The following is a 21,863-nucleotide window of genomic DNA, read 5'->3' as shown; positions in this document are numbered from 1 at the left end:
ATTGTTTCATAAACAGCTGTGGATAACATACATTGCAAAATAAGCTGTGGCAAGATTTCAAGAGACTAAACATAAAATGTCTTCAGAATTAGAGTGGCACTTACTAAAAAGTGATTTATCCACTCAATACCAATCCCCTCTAGTAAAATAGTTTTATTGTGGTATCCACATTGATCATCTTAGAAATGACCACCAAATTTCACACATCTGAGTCAGGTTTTGGCAAGTGTTCTCTGATTATGTTGGTATTCTAGTTTTACCTCAGGTCCAGATATAGTTGATGGTCTTTAAATAGACGCTCAGGAAGCAGAGCTCTTACTGTGCAAATGATTTTATTTTTCCCTTAGAACACAAAGTGCTATCAGTCTTTCAGATGCTCCTATGCACCCAGAAAAACTTTTAGTTACATTTCAAAGTTGCCATTAGAAAGCAGGAATGGCTCATTTCTCCTTAGATTGCATGATGAAAGAGGTAGACGAAAAGAAACACAAATGAGGAAAGTCTTTGTTGACAAATGGATTAATCAATTATTTCTAGAAACTTGATTAGGCAACTGGTTATACTGTTGTGAGTGAGTCAAACTACCTGGTATATTTCTTGAATTAAATCCTAGAATAGTTTGTAGGGAATCCCTCACTTCGTTATGGTTTTCTGTCTTCATCTTTCTCACTTTGAATACAAGCTTCTAATTTTCTGGTGAAAGTTTGCCAGTAACACAATAGTACATATAAAAAGTATATGTGAAAGACTTTCAACTTTATTGTAGAGTTTGCTTCTTTATTATAAATATAATGCATGATTATTTTTTTAAGCCAACAAATACATCCAGTAGGTGCTCGAAAGTGTTTGGTGGCTGGGTACGTGGCTCATGCCTGTAATCCTAGCTACCCTGGACATGGAGTCCAGAAGGATGGTGGTTGGAGCCAAAAGGTTTGTAAGACCCCCCCATCTCAACCAGTGGCTGGATGTGGGGTACAGGCCTATTATCCCAGCTACACAGGGAAGCGAAATAGGAGCATCACACTCTGGGCCTGCTTAGGCACAAAGAGAGAACCTTTCTCAAAACCAATGCAAAAACGGACTGGTAGAGTGGCTCAAGTGGCATAGTACCTGCCTAACAATCACGAGGCCCTGAGTTCAAACCCCAGTATCACCAAAAAAAAAAAAAAAGTTATTTGTTGAGTGAAAACACAGCCCTGTTTTCACACAAATAGCAGTATTCTGCAACCCACCCTTACCTAATGGAGAATGTATATCCCATATTAGTACAAGTGCCTCAGGGACCATAAATTATAATTCATGGGCACTAGCTAAATGATCTGAAAGCGTAACCCTCCTGGACCATTTTAGAATCTAGATTTCCTGAAAGAATTCTGGAGTACAAAATCCCCTGAATTGTTAGAAGCCTTTTTGGAAACTGATGCCATCCACTGCCACAAGAAAGAAACTTTGAAATTATTGTGAAGAGATATCTGGTGCTTTTTATTTCAGACATAGCCCATGCTTCAAACTGTCTGTCCTTGACATATCTGGACCCTTGTGTAGAACAGTAGATACTCCATACCTTTGAAAACAAAGTTGGATTTTATGATGAACCCATTCATGGCCAGAACCCCTCCAGTTTGTCTTATAAGGACCTTGTAAACTAACTGGAGGCATTTAGTAAAAAAAGGAAAATTCCAGGCTGGACCTCAGATTTGCTGGTTCCAAACTCTGGAGTGAAGTAGAGATGTGTATCTTTAACCAGGTCTCCACATGATTCTCAGTCACTTTTGGGGCCATGCCCGAGGGCTTCACCCTCCTCCATTGTTTATAACTTTAGAACCTCCTTTCACCATGACTAAAGGTATGGCCAGAAAGTATTTGTTACTAATTTTTTTGTTGTTGTTTGACAATGCTGGGGTTTGAACGCTGGGCCTCACACTTGCTAGGCAGACCCTCTGCCATTTGAACCACTCTGCCAGCCCTTTTTAATGTTGGGTATTGTTCAGATAAGGGTCTCTCAACTATTTCCCCAGACTGGTCTCAAACCTTGATTCTGTTGAGTAGCTAGGATTACAGTGAGTCATTGCACCTGACTTCGGGTAGGTAACTTTCTGTCCTTTCCTAAAGGCTATGATTACAGGCATGAACCACTGGTGCCCAGTTACTACCAAATCTTAAAACATAGAGGAACATTGATAGTTAGCCTCAGATTAGTTAATTAAATGTTCCCACAGATAGATTTTGTTAAGTAATGAATTCTTCAGAAATTTGGAGCAGTGTTTATTACTTTGAAAGGTAACTGAGTTAAAGATTCTGCTAATCTGTGTAAAACCCTTCCAAAACCATGCTAAGGCTTACATCAAAATTTAGCTGATTTTTAATATTGGTTCTAAGTCACTAACCAAAATATATTTAAAATAAGCTGCTCCATGTTTTAGAAAATTCTTTTGTGTGGTATTAGGGTTTGAACTCAGGGCCCCACACCCTGAGCATAGGGCTAGGCAGGTGCTACCATGTGAGCCACTCTGCCAGCCCAAAAGAAACATTTTATTTGCAGTGCTGGGAATCAACCCCAGGACTTTGTACACACCAGGCAAGCACTGTACCCCTGAGCTTCATTCCCAGCCCTATTTTAGAAAATTTTATACCCAAAGATTTTTCTGCCTTCTTATGGGGGAGGGGAGAGATGATAGATAGACAGACAGAAAGACAGACAGACATATCTGTGTAGGTGGTTGTGCATGTTCACATATGTAAACTGATCTCTTAACTAATCTTAAGTAACTGAGAATACAGAGCTGAGACTTGGGCAAAGTGGAGCGCAGGCTTCAGCCTTTCTCGAAACTAAGCTAAATGGTGATGTGTTTCTCCTGAGTAATAGTAGTCTAAGGCAGGCAGTGTTAATTTTTTCATTCTGGATAATAGTAGTAAGGTACAGCAAGTAATGTTAATCCATCTCTACTGAAGACTATGCATATTCAGTACATTTATTTAATATTCAATTGTACCAAGCCCTATATTAGATACAGAGATGACTGCACTAGAAACAAACAAACAACAACAACAAGAAAAAAAATTTAAAATCTCTGCTCATATACAGCTTAGTAGACAACTTGTTAACTTTCTACATCCGCAGGACCTCCAAACTATGAATTCATTGGTGTATATCCAAATATTTGTTAGCAGGTTTTTTTTTTTTTCATATCATTCTAGTTTCTGGATACTTCAAATTAGGTGATAAAAGAGTATACAATAGTTGGGTATAGTGGCACATGTCTGTAATCCTAACATTTGGGAGGTTGAGAGTGGAGGATCTTGAGTTCAAGGCTAGTCCAAGCTACATGGAGAGACTCTATCTCAAAAGAAAAACAAATGCAAGCATCCAATATAGAGTCAGATAGTAATTACATTTTAAAGTTTTATAGTTACAGTAATCATTTCAGTAAGATGTCATTTCTGGTTTCAGTACCATATCAATAAGCTGTCAATCATGACGTCAGAGAATCACTTGAACAATAGTGACAAAGAAGTGGATGAAGTTGATGCTGCCCTTTCAGACCTGGAAATTACTTTGGAAGGGGGCAAAACATCAACAATTTTGGTAGGTGGATCTTTTTTACCTACCAATTGAATTTAAATTATGCTTACCTTTTCATGGATTTCAGTTCTCAGAAAGTATTTGGGAGGGGAAGAGAAATACAGTGCTTTGTAGAAATTAGACATAGATTTCTGAGAAACCTTCAGGAGGATTTTTTGTTTCTTTTTTTTCAGTGGTGAGATCAAACCCAGGGCCTCTTGTACATAGGTCCACCACTGAGTGAATACCCCCAACCCAGGGAAGTTTTTTAATGTAAACTACACAGACTCTAGAACTTTCAAAAACTAAAGATACATCTTCTGGTACTCTGCATATTCTTTTACTAGTGGAGGAAAAACATTTCTGGAGAGGACAACTTAAATCTCAAGTCATGGTCAAATCGATTTAGTGATCTGCTTATTTGATTTATTACAAAAGGAAGAGAACTAAATCTCACAATAACTTTATTTTTAAAGCTAAGAAATTAGTCATTGCTGAAGAAAAACTTTTCTCCTGGCTGTTGGGATTAAAAAGTTTCTGTATACAGTTACAGTTTCATCTGTATTGAGAAGTAACATAATATGTTCTTGGAGATTGTAAAAATTGCCATTTTAAAAATTTTTTTCACTAATTTTCTATATTGTGTGAAAATGCCTTTGTAAAGAGAAAATAGATGGTCATGCAACAGTGTAATCTGATGGTATCGTTTATATCATTATACTCTGAATTTTATTTAATTGTTTTAATTATTAAATAAGCTAGTTCTTGGTATCAGATACCAAACATTAGAATTTCACATTAAAAAACAAGGAAAATCTGACTTAACTCTTTCCCTAGGGTGATATAACTTCCATTCCTGAACTTGCTGACTATATTAAAGTTTTCAAGTAAGTGCAAAAAAGGGGGAGGGACTTAAAATATTGATGGTTTTAAGATTGCATTATGTAGATGCTGAAACAGTAATACAGTGGCACAGCCCTGCAGAGCTTCTGTTGGAAACGGTTCACAATGCACTGTGACTGCCAGTGGTTATTTCCTTACTCAGAGCTCCTGATACTGTTGAATTATGTCCATTTGCTCATGGTCCATTTTATATAAGGTCCCAGTATATCTGTGTAGATTTTAAAACAGTCAACCCAGTTGTATTCTGTAGAATCAAGAGAGCTGGGCAAGCCAGGTATGGTGCACATCTGTATTCCCGACATTTGAGAGGCTGAGGCAGGAGGATTGTTACTTCATGGCCTACTTGTACTACATGTCAAGACGCTGTGTCAAAAAATCAGGGCGGGGCGGGGGGAGCAATTAATTGAGCCAGGAAAAAGGAATAAGGAGGTGGGAAGGAAGTACTTTTTTCTACTTTGTAAGATATAAAACTATTGTAGAATAAGCCATTTATTATAGCTAATAGAATAGCCCAAAATATGTAGTATTTGTGAGATAGGGCAAGACTTCAAATCCTACCCTCCCTTCTCCCTTTTTATATTCCTTTTTCATCTACGTGCACCTTCCTGACTGCTCTGCCATCTTCCATGTTTAATACTGGAGTGGCAAGTTACTGTCACCATTAGAATGTATCCCTGAGAGAGTTCAGCTCTTCCGTCACTTCCAGTCATTCAGGGTAAATCTGGTTCTTTATAGAGCTCTAAGGCATCGCTGCAGACACTCCTGAACCTTCAGGATATTAGGGGACCTGGAAGTCTTATAAGTGTGGTTTACTTTACCTTTCTTTCCCTACCTTTCCATGTGAGTGAAGTGCTAGTGCTGAGGGTGACTTTAACTGAGAGATACTGGAACCTGGACCTCCACCCTCACTATGGGATCTTGCTGAGTAGTTTGAGAAGGGAAGGCACATCCAATAGCAACATCGACCAGGAGGCACTGGAGAAAGGAAACTGACGTCAGCATGTGTAAAACTGGGCTCATACTCTTCAACGATATGAAACTTGGCTATTAAAACATAGCATTGACAGAGTTACTTTAAAGTGGTTTTTCTCTTAATTCTATTTGATACATAGACCCAAAAAGCTGACTTTAAAAGGTTACAAGCAATATTGGTGCACTTTCAAAGATACATCTATTTCTTGCTATAAGAGCAGAGAAGAATCCAGTGGCACACCTGCTCATCAGATGAACCTACGAGGTAAGGGTGACTTACGGAATATCTGTTAGTCTGATACTCAGTAAACTTCACTTTGCTGGGGTGGAGGTAGCAGTTTCTTTACTCCTTTGGATACTTTTTTTAAAGTTTACGTAATTTTTTATTTAGTTGTTTTCCATTTGTGTATTCAATTCCACATGAATATTTTGTTGTGATCCCTTTAGGATAGACCCCATATGATTGTTTTTATCACTTGTCAAGTAAATTTAGTGTCTCTTTTCTGATTTCAGCATTAAGGACACTTAGGTTTTTCTCATCCTGCAGAGTCTGTTTCAACTCATTCAACCATGTTGTAGTCTTCTCCTCCACTTTGCTGGTTTCTCCTCATCAGCACCCTGCTAAGTCCTTAACCTCTTGGTTTCCCTGGCACCAGTTTAGTGGCTGGCACCTTTAGGGAGTTAGCCAAGTTCTCCCTCTTCCCTGTCTGGTTTTGTCTTCCTTATTTTGTTCTCAGCCTGGCTCCTGAGGTAAGCCTAGGAAGTCCCATTAGGCTTCTAACTGCCCACCTGAGTTTCCTTTTGTCAAATCCAAAGCTTTCTGAGAACTAGGGGTGTTTCTTCAGGGCACAGGCATCCTTTCCCCTGGGTTAAGCCTGGGCAAGGGCTCAGCTATTGGCTTTATTCTCTTTTTTCATTCAGAGCATGGAGCTACAGCTTCAGTTCCCGTTCTGGTGGCTTCTATTGGTTCTCACACTGCTCCTTCACCTCTTTCATCTGGTTTATGTACTATTTAGGTGATAGAATTTCCTCTCCAGGGTGGTCTGGTTCTTCTGCAGGTGGAGGACATCTCACTGCTGCTCTCTATGATGTCCTTACAAGAGACTTTACCTGCTCTTTCAGATTGTTGATAAGCCTCTCACCTATAGTGATACCTCCAGTTTAGACCGACTTTCTCTAGGAGTCTGTGTCCCCTTAGAACCAATCTCCCCTGAGCTCACACAGCAGTCCTCCACCCGTGTCACCCACATGCCTGGTGGAGGATGCAGAGATTGGCTCTTTGGTGTGTCTATTCCACACTCCTCTTTCTGTGTCTTCTCATATACTGGAAATGCTAGAAAACATTTTCTAACTTACTCCAAGTGAGGTTGAAACTCTAGTCAGATGCATACATATGAGACTTGAATTCCAAGCTGGACTCAGAGTAGAGGTGGGGGTGGATGAATAAGTGAGGCGGTTCTCTAGGCTTATAGCTGCACTGGTAGTTTTCTGTTTTCCAGTTGATTGTAAGAAAGATTGCACCTTTCTTACTGCATCAGTTTTGAGTTACTCGTGACCCAGCCCATCTCTCCTTTGGATGTGTTCTTCCTGCACGTGCATTATTGTATATACAGTAATATACCTTTCTGTACTTGTTTTTAGATAGAAGTACCAAAGAAAAGGCCCCTGATTCATTTCACAAAACCAGTGACTGAAATAATTTCACTTAAGACACGGTGGTGCCTTTCCCAACCCATACTCTTTTTTTGAAGTGGAGACAGCTTGGCTACCACATAGGCTCTTGGGCTTCCTGGGCACCTAGAAAGCATCCTAGGGCCAGCATTTATGCAAACAACCACTGGTGTGGGAAAAAGGAACCTTCCTCCACACTACCTCCAGCCAGAGCCTAAACCTCTGATCTATACTCTGAATTTTTCTTAGTACATTGTACACAAAGATGTTTTTAGTATACTCCAAAAAATGTCCAAATTTGTATTCCTAACACGGTGAACTCAGACCTATAGTCATCTGTTGCTTTACAGTTATACACACTGTAACTTGCTTGAAATTTTTAATTAACCTGTCAGTCACATGACTTTTGCTTCTGGCTCTCCATTATTTGTTACTCCAGAATCCATTGCAGCTTCCTTCCTGCATCCCTTTTCAGCTGCTAGGACCAGCCCACATTACCCAACTCCTGACTTAAGACTGGCCCCGTCTTTTTTCTCTCTGTATGGCTGGCTTGGAAGAAATAGACTTGCAAGCTGCTGTCAGTTCTCATCCCACCTACCCACGTCCTTTCAAGGAGCGCTTTTTCTGCATATCACATCAGTGACACTGGGCTAAGTAAGGTATCACATGGCTAAGCCCTGTGATTTAACCTCAGTAGCTTCCTCTGAAAAGTGAGAGTTTTGGACTGTCATTAAGGTCCTTTCAAGATCTAAAATTCGAAGTTCTAAAAATTCAATTTAGCTAGTACTAGTTAAATTCCTGTCCTTCAAACTGTGTTAAGTACTGGAGATAGGAGAGAAAACTAATTACAGTCCCCACCAAGTGGTAAAGCCTGCCATGTGTGAGGCCCTGGGTTCAACCCCAGCACTGAAGGGAGAAAAAAGTAATTCATGTGGAAGGAGGGTAGACCAAATTCAATAGATTTGATGAAGATGAATCAACAAGATTGGGTGACTGATTTGGAAGGAGGCTGGGTAAGGATATGGACATTTTTTGGCTTACCCAGATGGCCAGAGGGGGTGAAACTAAGATTGGGATGTTGAAGAAAGAACTGCGTTTGGGAAGAAAGAAGATGAGTTTAATTTTAGAATATTTTAAGTTTGAGGCATATATTTGGAGATAACCTGCAGACCATTGGATCATGGGCTATACAGGCTACAGATAATGATGTGGTAGCAATTACCATTAGTGGTAAATGCAGCCATTGGAATGATTGTAGAGAATATAATGAGACGAGAAGGCTATGAACACCCAAGTTTAAGGAATAGGGCAGGTTAGAGGAAGGGAGGACACAACAAAAAAAAATGCAAGTACAATCATTGAGAAATAAATAGGAAACAAAGATGGCTTTTTAATGAACTTTATCTATGCCAAGGACAAGAGAGGGAGGGCAAATGATAACAGAGAGGCTTACAGTGCAAGACAGAGGTATTTCATGGTGTAAGATTGGTGAGACTTGAAATTAAATGCTGATGGAAGTGTGACACCAGGAAAGGGAAATCTCTTATCTGGGGATTTCCTCTGGGATAGGAGTGCCCAAGGAGGAAAAACTCCTACTGCTCTGTGGAAGCAAGGTCAGCTGAGTTTATCTAGTCTGGTGGCAGGAAGCTGAGGCGCTGCACTTCTGATGGTTTCATTTTCTCACATTCATATGAGGCAAAGTTCCCTGAGAGAGTGACATTGTAGGATGTCTGAGAAGATTTGAAATGACATTATTCAAAGTCTCTGTATAAACACAGAAAGACTTATGTGTGAGAGGCCACGTTGAGGGTGGGATCCATGAATTTCTAGTGAAACCTATCTGCTCAGTGGTTTTTTTTTCTCCTTCTCTCTTTTTCCTCTTGCCCTCTTATAGTGCTAATCAGCCTGAGTAGAAGCAAGTAAAAGATAGCTGGTTAAACTGAGCCAGGGTTAAGACTTTGGTAAGTGAGTATAATGCAAAGATAGTATTCTAAGAAGTAGCAATGATGTAACAGGAGAATGTGATCCAGGCTGGGTTGGGGAGAAAGAAGAGGTGTGAACATGTTGCTAGTAGGGAGAAAGTGGAAGGGTGAAAGATAAAGATTTATCTTTAAATTAAAGAATTTGAAGAGTGGGCTGGGCGTGGTGGCTCATGACTGAAGTCCCAACTACTTGAGATAGGAGGATTGTGATTGGAGAACAGCCCAGGCAAAAAGTTGGTAAGACCCTATCTCAAAGAACAAGCCAGGCATAATCCCAGCTACTCTGGAGGCAGAGGTAGGAGGACTCTTATATCTGAAAAATACTAAAGCAATAAGGCCTGGAGGCGTGATTCAAATAGTATTGCAAGACTTTGCTTCAAACACCAGTACTGCTCCCCACAAAAAAAGAATTTGAAGAGCAGGGATTGGAGGTGTTGAGTGTGGTTCAAGTGGTAGAACACCTGCCTAGCAAGCACAAGGCCCTGACTTCAAACCCCAGTACCACCAAAACCAAGCAGGCTGTGAGGTTGTGAGCAGAATAGGGTATTTGTATGGCAGTAGGCAGCCCAGGTGGCATGGAATGAAAGCTTTCTGAGGCGGGGTCCAGAAAGTGCCTCTGCATCTCTCCTAGAACTTGAGTTTTCCACTCACTTTATCTCTCCCTTTTTAGTTGTCTTGGTGTTTTTAAAGAGACTCATTATTATAGAATTATAGAATCTAAATCCTCTTGAATGATTGTACTTGTATAAAGATTGCGTATCTTCACACATCATTTGGTTTTAACTTTGCTGATTAAACAAATTGCCATACAGCTTCCTTTGTTTCTAAAGCTTCTATGAAAGGACTTATCAAAGGAACTATTTATATGTAGTAAATATGGTAAAAAGAAAACAAAAAGGGAGAAGCATCCACCAAATTCATGATAGAAAGGAGAACAAAGAGGACCTCCCTTAACCTAAGGTGTTCTTAACACTTCAAACTTTTAGGTGGAGGGAAAAATGAGTACTTTAACATTTGTTCTTTCTGGATACACTGGTGTCTGTTAACTTATTCTTTGTATTTCTGTGACAAGAGAAATTGCTCCAGTGTAAGGAACTAGGCAACAAGCCTCCTGGATGATCTCACAACATTGTGTGTGACATGAGCTAAGCTTTGGCAATCTGAGTATTCGCTAAGAAACTCTTAACACGTACATTACCCTCTTGTATACAGCCCCTTGCTAATGCTTAAGTATTATTTGGATTCTTACAACCATAAATGCATGTATTTCTGAAGCCTTTCCTATGAAGTGTCGATCTGAATACAAGTTGTTTTCATATCAACTTCCCTCATATATAGGTATGTTACTTTCTGTAGCAGAAGCAATCTTAAAATGTGGCAAAATTCAGCATGCTAAAACCCCCCAAAATGAGGCTAGTATATTGGCGTGAGACTTCTTAAAAGTAAATTTAAGTACCTTTATAATTAACTTTTTTATTACAGGATGTGAAGTCACCCCGGATGTAAACATTTCAGGCCAAAAATTTAACATTAAACTCCTGATTCCAGTTGCAGAGGGTATGAATGAAATCTGGCTTCGTTGTGACAATGTAAGTTTTCCAGTTTAAAGTAGACCTCATTCTGCTATAGTCCCTACATGAGTTGGCCAGTCATCTATCTTATTTTATACTCAGAAGACCCATCACATGATTTCATACCCCACTATTTTCTTCTCAATAGGAAAAACAGTATGCACACTGGATGGCAGCCTGCAGATTAGCCTCCAAAGGCAAGACGATGGCGGACAGTTCCTACAACTTAGAAGTTCAGAATATTCTTTCCTTCCTGAAGATGCAGCATTTGAACCCAGATCCTCAGTTAATACCAGAGCAGATCACAACTGATATAAACCCTGAATGCTTGGTGTCACCTCGCTACCTAAAAAAGTATAAGAACAAGCAGGTATTTCATTTTACTTAATCTACCTCTCTCTAGGTTTGTTTTACAATTTTTATATACACTTTAACTTGTTTTCCCTATTAAGTTTTTAGTCTTCCTTTCAGCTGATGAGAATATAAAATAAGAAATAAGCAGGCTTCAGTCAGTTTAAACTGATCATTAAAAAAATATTTTATCATTTTTGAGAGCCCAGTATAAACAAACTGAAGAAATCACTGCCGATAGGATGTGTTTTCAGTGTTTCAAGGAATTGAAGATGCGCTGTGTTCCTTGATTCATTGTTTTATTCCTTATTTGACTAAGTAAATATGGTGTAAAGCACAGTCAGTACTTCCCAACAAAATCTTTAATACCTATTCTTGATGTTTTGGAAATCAGCTTTAAAAGGAATGAATGTAAGAAATAGTGTACACTCCAGCTTCTTTTCTTAACATTAATAGAAACAACCAAATCTTGCACAAGTTACAGAGTTTGATCAATTTTAAATTCAGTACATTTGCCTGCTCTCTTTAGAATTCCTTTCCTGGAAATTAATACCATAAAAGGTTTGCTCTTTAGGAAAATGATTCTTTGTACATCTCGAAAGGTCCTTTGCCAGGGGAATTTCGCTGGAGAGAGCCCCGGTGTTCTCGGCAGCAAACATCTGCCATAAAAGGAACAGCTTCAGTTTGGGTGGGGGGCGGAGGAGACCTTTAAAGTAAATATTTCATTTTTATCTAGTTTTGTTTTGTCTTTGTTAAGGAATCATTTTACAACAATGAAAAGTCCCTTCAAATACCCAGAACACTTAATTCCTTAACTTTAAATATTTAAATATTTATTCTATGGGTCTGGGCAGAAGCTTTAATCCCAGAGCATTTGCCTTTAAATTTCAGGGTTGTGAGGCTACATGAAAATTGTTTATCTCACAGTAATAGGGCGTGGGAGTGGCAGGAATGGCGGAAATGCTGCCCTGGGGGCTTTGTGGAATGCAGTAGGTTGTTACGTTAAAAAGGGAAAGTGAAGGAAGTGTGCTGACTTCATTTTTTATCCTCAGTTATTTCATTTAAGAATTATTTGTAAGAAAGCTTGTTTCTAAAGTGAATTAATTTTCCTTCAAAGGCAATAAATAATTTCAAATTTAGCAATTTCAGTGTTAGGTTATCAGAAGATGATATTCTGGACAAATAAGCTCTAGACAAGACTATGAACTGAAGACAGTGTTTTGCTGTCTTTAATGACAGGAGGGCAGTATGCGTGTGGTCTGCTCAAGGTTCCTTCCTGAATTCTTGCCTTCCACCTTGGCATCTTATCAAATGCACATTCTCTTTTAATCCTTCTTTTTCTAACTAGACTTACGGGTTGTTCTCAGAAGGTAGGGACCATGCACTACTACTCAGATTCGCAGTAAGTGCTCATAGGCAGAAGTTGAGTTGCTACTCTGTGCCAGATGCTATGTTAAGTCATCTGACATAACTGACATAATGCTTAATTGTTAAACTGGGGGCTGGAGGCGTGGCTTAAGTGGTAAAGCATCTGCCTCGCAAGTGTGAAGTGCTGAGTTCAAATTCTGGTAGAATGCAAAAAAAAATTTTGTTTAGCTGAACCCATTGATGTTCTGGAGTATGCAGGCTGTGGGGTCTTCCTTGGTTCTCCTTTTGGGTCCATCTGTACAACCTTTGGCGTAATTTAATTTAGTCTCCTTAAATCATACATATATTAACTAAACTTCCTGAGATATTTTTAAATTAAGTGATTCAAACTGGATTTTTTTTTAATTTTAGAGTTATCCTATGTGTTTATCTCTGTTAATCCAAATTGAAATGGACTAATATGTTTATAGCCACATTTCATAGTATAGTGTACGGCATCTCTTTATGTTTCCTTCCAGGAAAAAGGATGCAAAAAACAGATGGTAATTGAGGGGCTTGTTTTCCTTGTATAAATGAAGAATCAGTATGGGCACTGCACTTACCTTGTGCCTTCAGCTCCCCTTCTAAAAAGCAGTGCACGTATCATATTATTTGACTAAATCTGAGAAGACTGCCAAGGCTTTTGAATATTATTTTCTAGTTTGCTACTAAAATAATTAGCTTCAGCCTAACCAGTGAGAACTCTGGTACACGAAGGGGAGAAAGAGGTATCCGCTCTTTCATTTTCTTCCTACAAATTTCTGTCCTTAATTTTAGTAATATTTAACATTCTAAAATACATAGTGATTCAGCATTCTAAATAGAAAGTAATTAATTGCTGCTTCCTTGTTCTCATTTTCATTCTTTCATTCACTTGGCTTGTTTCTACCTATAGTAGTTTTTTGCATGGTTTTGGCTGGAATTTTGGTTTGCAGGTTACCGCAACTTTTTCTTTGCTTCATTGCCATTTTTTCTGATTGCCTCTTTTTTTTTTCTTTCCGCTTCCTCTTTCTTTCCTCGCATTGCCATCTACAGCCAGGCTATGTAAGAGATTTGGTAAGTTCTCCATATTTACCAAAAAAAAAAAATAATAATGTTTTAAAAGGCAATAACCACAGCCTAATCCCTGGTGAAAGTAGTCATCCCAAAGTGAACATAATTTAAAATTTTTTAAACTTTTCTGATGATCACTTTAGACTTATTTTTTAAAAAATACAACTGGGGGTGTAGCTCAGTGGTAGAGTACTTGTCTTACATGTGGAGGCCCTAAACTGAATCCCCAGCACCACAAAAAAAATTTTTTTCCTAAAATTATTTGGATGATTTTGAGTACTTTAAAGCTGCTGGCAAGTATTTTCTGCTAGAAACTTGTTTCTAAAAGTGAATTAATTTTCCTCCAAAAGCAATGAAAATTTTCAAATCTTAGCAATTTCAATATTAGGTTAACAGAAAATGATATTCTTGCAGCACTGGGCTTTGAATTCAGGGCCTTGCCCAGAGCCACTCATCAGCCCTAGAAATTTGTATTTGAGATACTCATTCCAATGATACCTTGCTGCTAAATTGAAATTCATCTTGTATATTTAGATTGGAGTATACTATCTTATATCGTGGACTGGGGTGTGGCTCAAGTGGTAGAGCTCCTGCTTAGCAAGAGTGAGGTTCTGAGTTCAGTACCAGGTACCCTCAAATAAAAATGTTAAAAAAACAATTAATATGGTATACCATGTGTTTGCGCTTGGGCTGTTTCTCAAGTGCGACAGTTAGGTACTCTTCTAAGAGTACTTGTTTATTAACACATGAAAACTTAAGAATATATTTTATTTTGAAAAATAAATGATTACTTTATTAAGATCTCCAAATGTAGCTTTGGACATTCCCTAATTCCAGCTCTTACAATACATGATTTTGTGGTGACACACATAATTCAGACTTAATCTTTTTTGTCTTGATTCTACTGTGAAAAAATGATGCGTAATGGTAAAGTCCACTTTAATCATATTTAGATAACAGCAAGAATCTTGGAGGCCCATCAGAATGTAGCTCAGATGAGTCTGATCGAAGCTAAGATGAGGTTCATTCAAGCATGGCAGTCCTTGCCTGAATTTGGCATCACACACTTCATCGCAAGGTCAGTGGTTCTAGTAACTCCTACATATTGACCGTGATCTGCATGTTCACATAATTAGAAATTAAATGTTTAAAACACTTACTTAGACACACCAACTTTTGTACAGTCAAATTTATGGAATGTTACAATGTATTTTCTACACTTTTAATTTTATGTTAAAAACTCAATTATTGCATTTCTGTTTTACACAAACACTTTTTTAAGGGCTAGAGGGCACTTACCTTGAAGAAAAATGTCCCTATGTGTTTAAATGTTTGGTCATGGGTTTTTTCCCCGATGTTTCAGGTTCCAAGGGGGCAAAAAAGAAGAGCTCATTGGAATTGCATACAACAGGTTGATCCGGATGGACGCCAGCACCGGAGATGCCATGAAAACGTGGCGGTTCAGCAACATGAAGCAGTGGAATGTGAACTGGGAGATCAAAATGGTAAGCTGATTAACAGTGTTGCCTGAGATAGTCATTTCATGAAAATTAGTAAATTAAAGATAAAAATGGCCTTAGCAGTTCTAAAGATTACTTTTACCATTACCTCTTGAAGTATAGATACGTGGTTGATTATTCATTTCTCACTTACATTTGCCTGTTTCAAAGCTACAGTTTTAGGGACAGAGCAGTTTGCTGAGAATACTGAGGTGGCCCTGTAATGGGCAAGTCCCTTCACTTACAGGAGCAGCCACCAGAGAGCCACCAGGCATGGTACTAGATGCTTACATGTGTACCCTGTCTCTAAACTCATCATACTTTACAAAAGAAGATACTCAAATGTAGAGGCCATGACCCCATACTTAGCAAGTAACAGAATCTATGTTCAAAATGAGATAGGCTCTAAAACCTGGCAGATTCACTACTGTATACCATGATGTGCCTACCCTTGGAGTACGTGACAGTCATTTAAAACAGTCTTTTACTAGTAAGTCATTTGGTTTAAGATCATATTGGATATGTTGTATCCATTCTTATCACTTAGTAAAGCTCTTGTTTCTGAAAAAACACAAACATGACACCTAAAGGTTAAGTATGGAAGCAGATATTAAATAAAACACAGGAAGTAGGTTTTCTCCCAGGCTTTGGAGACATTCTCATTAATTGAATCACCAGAGACCACTTGGGAACTTAATGACCTAAAGCCTTTGCCCTCAGGCTTCCTTTTCAGAACTTGCAAAGTAAGGAGGAAGTGGAGGAGGGGCTGCTATACTTCCCTTATTCTTTGGGAATTAAAGACATTATTACTTTAGTATTTTTAAAGAGTAATCATTTGAATATTAACAAATATTTTGTGTTAGGGCAGACCTTAAACAGCACAGTAGTTTCGCTGGGGCCCAGCCACCTGGAATTTTGCTGGACTAATGAGAGTTCTTTGTCGTGCTCTAGGTCACTGTAGAGTTTGCAGATGAAGTCCGGTTGTCGTTCATTTGTACTGAGGTAGATTGCAAAGTGGTTCATGAATTCATCGGTGGCTACATATTTCTCTCAACACGTGCGAAAGACCAGAATGAGAGCTTGGATGAGGAGATGTTCTACAAGCTCACCAGTGGTTGGGTGTGAACAGAAACACTGTGTGATGGAACTTCACGGCCATAACCATATTTAACTTTAAAGCTGTTGTTTATTATATGCTGCTTAATAAAGTAAGCTTGAAATTTATCATTTTATCATGAAAAACTTTTTTGCCTTACCAGACCAGTTAATATGTGCACTAACAAGCACGACTATTAATCTGCTACCATGATACAATATATGGACTGTTGAATATGGCACATTCCTTAGGGCCATGAATTGAAAACTGAAGTAGTGGGCAAATCAGGAACCAACTGTCACTGATTTAAGCTAGCCAATCTATAAGCAACAAGCCATGTACTCTAAAACTACCCAGGGCTTAACCTATATGAAGTCTATTTATCATGTCTAATGCATGTTTTTAATGTGTGTTTTTTATTTGATGTCCTGTTTTAAAATATCCTACTTCTAGTAGCCATTTGATCCCCCCAATATGAAATCAGGCTTGCAAAAGATGCCTGATATTTGAAGTGTCATTGTTTGACCTTGAAGGAAATGCTGTTTATCTGTCATGCTTGGTTGGTTTTTGTCCTTGAATAAGCATGTGTGTATATTGTCCTGTGTTTTGTTTTCACACCATACTGTATTACAGAACGTTTAGTCTTCACCAGCATATTCACTGTCTGCCTAAATATGCACCTTTTGCATTACAATATGAAGTAAAGGTCTATGAAGTATGCATTTTGTGTAACTAATGTACAAACACAAATTTTATAAAATTGTACAGTTTTTTAAAAACTATTCACAACTAGCAAATGGCTTACATGTAGCATCCTTGCATTAAAATATATAATTAATATGCAGTTTAATATCTGCTAAATTAAGAATGACTTCATTATGGTCATGACTTGCCACAATGTCCTTAACTCTAACGTCTGGACTGGCCGTATTCCAGTCTCTCGCGCTGTTACAATCTGCATTGGTGCTAGTCAGAAAACTCCTAGCTCACACAGCCCAAGAGGGTGCCAGGGAGGGGTGATTACCAGTATTGTCCAATAATCCATGGTTTAAAGACTGTATAAATGCATTTTATTTTAAATAAAAACAAAACCTTTTATTTAATGTTTCTCTTGTGCGTCTTCTCTTTAATGTTTACATAGCATTGACTTTATAACAAGTAAGTAACTTTGGCCTTTCAGAAATGCTTTACCTACATTTTGTGTTAGAACAACTGGCTAATAAAAGTGTCACCAGGTAATAAAAGTGTCACCAGGTAGAGTATTTTATCTAAGAAAGAGCTTCACACTGACATGGAGAAGCCCTCATTTTTCCCTAACGCTAAAATATGAATGTTCAATATCTAAATGTAGAAATGCAGTTATAAACAGAGAAGTTGACTTGGGCAGAATGTTTTAAGCAGCAAAATAATTAATTTACTCCTTGTCACTGCTATCATTCACTCTCAGAATTTCAATCCTGAACCTTTTTAATCAGTACAGTTCATGTTGATTTTTCTCTTACGCAATCTTGCATCTTTCTCTTGTCATTGCGTTCACTGTCCTCCAGTTCAGCTCCTGCGTTGTGCCTGCAGGGCTCTGATCATATCCTCCACAGCATTTCTTTATACTCTAAACCTGTATCATAACATGCCTTTCTCCAAAATATAACAAGGCGCTCATTAATTTGTGTGGTGTGTGGCACTGGAAGTTGAACCCATGGCCTCAAGCATGCTAGGCAAGTGCTCTACCACTTGAGCCATCCCCCAGCTTCCATTAAAAATTTTTAAGTATCATGTTCCCTGTACTGTCACTTGCTAAAAGCCCTAAAATGCAATTGAGGCTGCAGTGTACTCAATCCTTTTGTGCTCCACTTGAGAGAAAAGAGCCATTGTTTGCCCCACTGCTGCCTCTCTGTGCTAGCACTTGATGTATTTCCACTCTCGTTGCCAACAGAACAAAAGTCAGAGTCCCAGCAGTGCTCTGGGGTGCGTGGTCCCCCAGCTGCCCTCTCATCCTTACCATAGCAGTTTTTGCACTCCACATGGCAGCTCACATTCCCTACATGCTAGTGCCCACAGGCCCCATCTTTTTCCCCAGCCAACCTTGGGATGGCTTCCTAGACCCATTAGTCTCTATCCAATTCTCTATCTAGCATTTTAGAAGTTTTTCAGCTCATTTGGTTGGTTGGTTCTTTTTTTTTTTCAAAACTGGGGTTTGAACTCAGCACCTCATACTTGCTAGGTTGACACTCTACTACTTGAGCCACTCTGCCAGTCCTGTTTTGTGTTGAGTATTTTCAAGAACAGTCTTGTGAACTGTTTGCCTGGGCTAGCTTTGAACCTTGCTGTTTCTGATCTCTGCCTCCTGAGTAGCTAGGATTACAGGCATGAGCCACCAGCACCCAGCCAGCTCATTTCTTCATTCTGTAAATACTTCCAAGTTTCCTTGGAGCCAAAAAATTTTCCTTCTCCTGAACTTCCAGCTGTAATTAACAGGTGCCAAAGCAAAGCTAGACTGGAACCGAGGTTCCCATTGCTCCACCTAGTGTAAAAAGCAACCCTTAAGCTGGATGTGGTGAGTCACATCTGTAATCCCAGCTACTCATGGAGATCAGGAGGATCACAGTTCTAGGCCAGTTTGGGCAAAAAGTTTATCTCAACAAATAAGCCAGGCACAGTGATGTACACTTGACATCCCAGTCACGTGAGAGGCGCAGGTATGAGATCATGGTCCAAGACTAGCCTGGGTAAAAAACAGACCCTATCTGAAAAATACAGTGAAAAGTGCTGGGGTGTGGCTCAAGTGGTAGAGTGTCTGCTTATCAAGTGTAAGCCTGAGTTCAAACCCAGTACCGCCAAAAATATTTATAATAAATAGAAGTGCAAACAAACCCTCCATGAATCCTGAGGAGCCCTGTTGAAGTGGCCTCTATAGAGATAACGGGTCTGAGAAGAGCACTGGCTGGGACCCCAGGAGACCTTGGTTCTGCTGTGATTCAAGTTCATGTGGACACAGGCACTGGACACAAGGTGTGATCAAGTCCATCTGCCTCTGCTTCTCTCAAGTCAGCAGCTTAGACCTGGAGAAGCCCCGAGGTAGCCAATCAGTAATCTCAGCTCAGTACATTTTCTAACCCACCTTGAACCTCAACTCCAGAGCCGCAGCTATGACCTGTGAAAGAAAAGCCATGCGCAGGCCTGACACCCCACTCTTCAGCAGTCAAAAGGCAAAGACTACGTCTTTCATTCTGTATATTGTAGTTTTTGTGCACTTCTGCTTGGATGTTTTTTAATTATCACTTAGTGACTTGAGTAGGCCAACCTGGGTTCCTGACATTTAATTCTTCTGGAAAAAGTTTAAAGTCCTTAATACTGTAACTACATTGAATATAACAGTTTCTCAGTAAAATGTTAGGGGTGTTTTTTCTCACCTGGAATACATCTTTATCCTTTCATAACAGTTTCTGCCTCTATAATAAAGTTTAACAAGGGGCACTTAAGCTGTGGTAACATTGTCACCATTGATAATTCAGCAGGGATGAGAACAGATCTGAGATGCATCCCTTTGTGACATCCTGTCTGAATGCCTAAACTTGCACAGCTGCCAACCCCTCTCTGCTTTATTTTACAATTACAGGCACTGGTTCAAAAAATCTTGTCACCTACAAAATTCTTGTGTGGCTACTGCACTCGTCCCTTCTCTTTGAAGCTATGTAGCTGCAGAAGAAAGACAAGGATGGGTTGACTTGATGTTGAGGCTTAGCCCTAATGGATATGGTACAATAATAGGCTCATCCAGTTTTTATTCTGCTGGTAACGTTCCAATCATCTCTACCCAGTAGCACTACACCGGAAGAAGCTGTTTACTGGCAAGCTCTTGTGTTCTTCAAATTAGCGGTTCTTTATCTGTTGAACTGCTTTGGTTTGGCAGCTCCAGCATGGGGGGAGGTGGCAGAGACAAGCGACAGGAAATGGGAAGTTTGTAATCTGGGTAAGGGGAATGAATTCTCAGAGTGGACCTCAGGGTTACCCAGAGCAGGAAACAGTAGCCCCATAGCCTCATCTGGGACCTTGTTTCCCACCATGATGATTCTTGTTTTCTTTGTTTTATTTAATAAACAACACATTTCCCAGGCTGAATGTATGCATTAAAATCCCTGCCTCTGGGTACAGAGTTTCCAGCATACATACTCCCAGCTGAGTTTCCCTTTTCATATTTGTGCATAGGCCTGCATATTACCAAAAATTACCAGCACTTAAAATAATTCGAGACCATTATTTCATGAGATCTAATTATACTCTTATGTGGCTTCACTGGTCAGGCATTACCCATATTACTGCTCAGGGAAGTGATCCAAGTTCAATGTTAATTAAATTTGTGATTAAAAACAGCACAACCACCCACACAGGTTTAAAATCATGTCTACATTAATATAGTTTCTAGACACTGTGATAAAAGACAGCATAAAATTCTCATCTCTAAATTTTGTGAACTTTGATCAAGTAAAATCCAAGTGAATCCATTATTTCTCAGGATTACTGATCGAAATATGTAAACAGCCTTGATTCTGTCTTTCTTGCCTAATTATACATTCAACTAGCTCTTAGAACATTTGGAAAATAGGAAAGGCAGAAAAAGCCAAACACTCCTCAAGAACAAGAGGTCAGCCTTATCAGAGAGCGAGTAGTGTAACCCATATTAATAGCTTAGGGTCTGCACAGAGATAAATTTAAAAAACGAAACGTCAAAGAGCGGCTCCAGAGACATGCACACAAACCACGTGGTTTCTGATGCTGGCACTGAGACTACCACAAAATAGGTTTCCCAAAGAATGGTGCTAGTCATTTTGCTTATGAAATAAAAGAATCTGGACCACAACCTTGGATAGGTATGCAGTAGTGCAAATCAATTACAATGGATTCAAGACTTAAATGTGAGGAGCAAAATCACAAAACTTTTAAACCATGATAGCATTTATATAACACTGGAGAGATTTTGTGTGTAAGACACAAACAGTATAAACCAGTTATATTAAATGAGAACTTTAAAGATATTAAGGCCAGGCAGAGTGGCTCATGCCTATAATCCTAGTTATTTGGGAGGCAGAGACAGGAGGATGCCAGCCTAGACAAAAAATAGCAAGACCCTTATCTTAAAGAGCAAGCTGGGAGTGCTGACACATTCCTATAATCCCAAAGGGCAGGAGGCAGGGGGAGGAAGACTGCAGTCCTAAGCCAACCCAAAGTGAAGGCAGGAGACTCTACCTGAAAAATAACTAAAGCAAAAAGGGCTGGAGGCATGGCTCAAGTGATAGAACAGCTGCCTAGCAAGTGCAAGGCCCTGAGTTCAAGTCCCAGTACTACCAATATGTAAATAATAAAGTCACTATAGAGTGACAGGAAAATCAAGAGATGATATTTTTAACACATAATTAAGAGAAGTTTAATAGCCAGAACAGACACATATGAGCATGGGCGCACTCAAGCACACATACAGATCAATTCAAAAGAAAAATGTACAAAACATTAGTTACTTCACCAAAATGGCCAATAAGCCTCTGCAAAACTTTCTACCTTTACTAGTATTCTGAACAAAGTAGTCTTCTTTTTTTGTGGTGCTGGAGACCAACCTAGAGCCTCCAGCATTTTAAGCACACGTTCTGCCACAGCGCTACATCCGAGCCCTACAAATTTCAAGTTACAGTCGTTTCATACCATACCGGTAAAACACTTGAAATCTGACAGTATCAAGTACTGCTGGAATTTTGGGCATCCCTTCTGTTGATGCTGCAGTTTGGCATCATCCGGTGAAATTAC

At 39.2% G+C, this 21,863-nt stretch overlaps 1 protein-coding gene across 4 annotated transcripts in view; it reads left to right on the top strand.

Annotated features, from left to right (window-relative positions):
• The window catches only part of Fermt2 (FERM domain containing kindlin 2), a 71,326-nt gene extending 54,156 nt beyond the window's left edge, over nucleotides 1-17,170 (top strand). For 2 of the 4 annotated variants that reach the window (XM_074067956.1, XM_074067955.1), the window contains 9 exons: nucleotides 3,452-3,586; nucleotides 4,400-4,449; nucleotides 5,578-5,702; nucleotides 10,573-10,679; nucleotides 10,810-11,031; nucleotides 13,455-13,475; nucleotides 14,426-14,550; nucleotides 14,836-14,977; nucleotides 15,923-17,170. In XM_074067956.1, coding sequence (XP_073924057.1) covers nucleotides 3,452-3,586; nucleotides 4,400-4,449; nucleotides 5,578-5,702; nucleotides 10,573-10,679; nucleotides 10,810-11,031; nucleotides 13,455-13,475; nucleotides 14,426-14,550; nucleotides 14,836-14,977; nucleotides 15,923-16,096 — 1,101 coding nt within the window. In that variant the 3' untranslated portion in view covers nucleotides 16,097-17,170. The remainder of the gene's footprint in view (nucleotides 1-3,451; nucleotides 3,587-4,399; nucleotides 4,450-5,577; nucleotides 5,703-10,572; nucleotides 10,680-10,809; nucleotides 11,032-13,454; nucleotides 13,476-14,425; nucleotides 14,551-14,835; nucleotides 14,978-15,922) is intronic. The other 2 variants (XM_020172185.2, XM_020172184.2) reach the window with 1 other exon arrangement.
• The last annotated feature ends 4,693 nt before the right edge of the window (nucleotides 17,171-21,863 follow it).

The sequence above is a fragment of the Castor canadensis genome, chromosome 3 (genome assembly GCF_047511655.1).
Source record: "Castor canadensis chromosome 3, mCasCan1.hap1v2, whole genome shotgun sequence".
NCBI classification, from domain to species: Eukaryota; Metazoa; Chordata; class Mammalia; order Rodentia; family Castoridae; genus Castor; species Castor canadensis.
The sequence above is the reverse complement of the archived record's forward strand: the minus strand, read 5'-3'. Positions and strand labels throughout refer to the sequence as shown.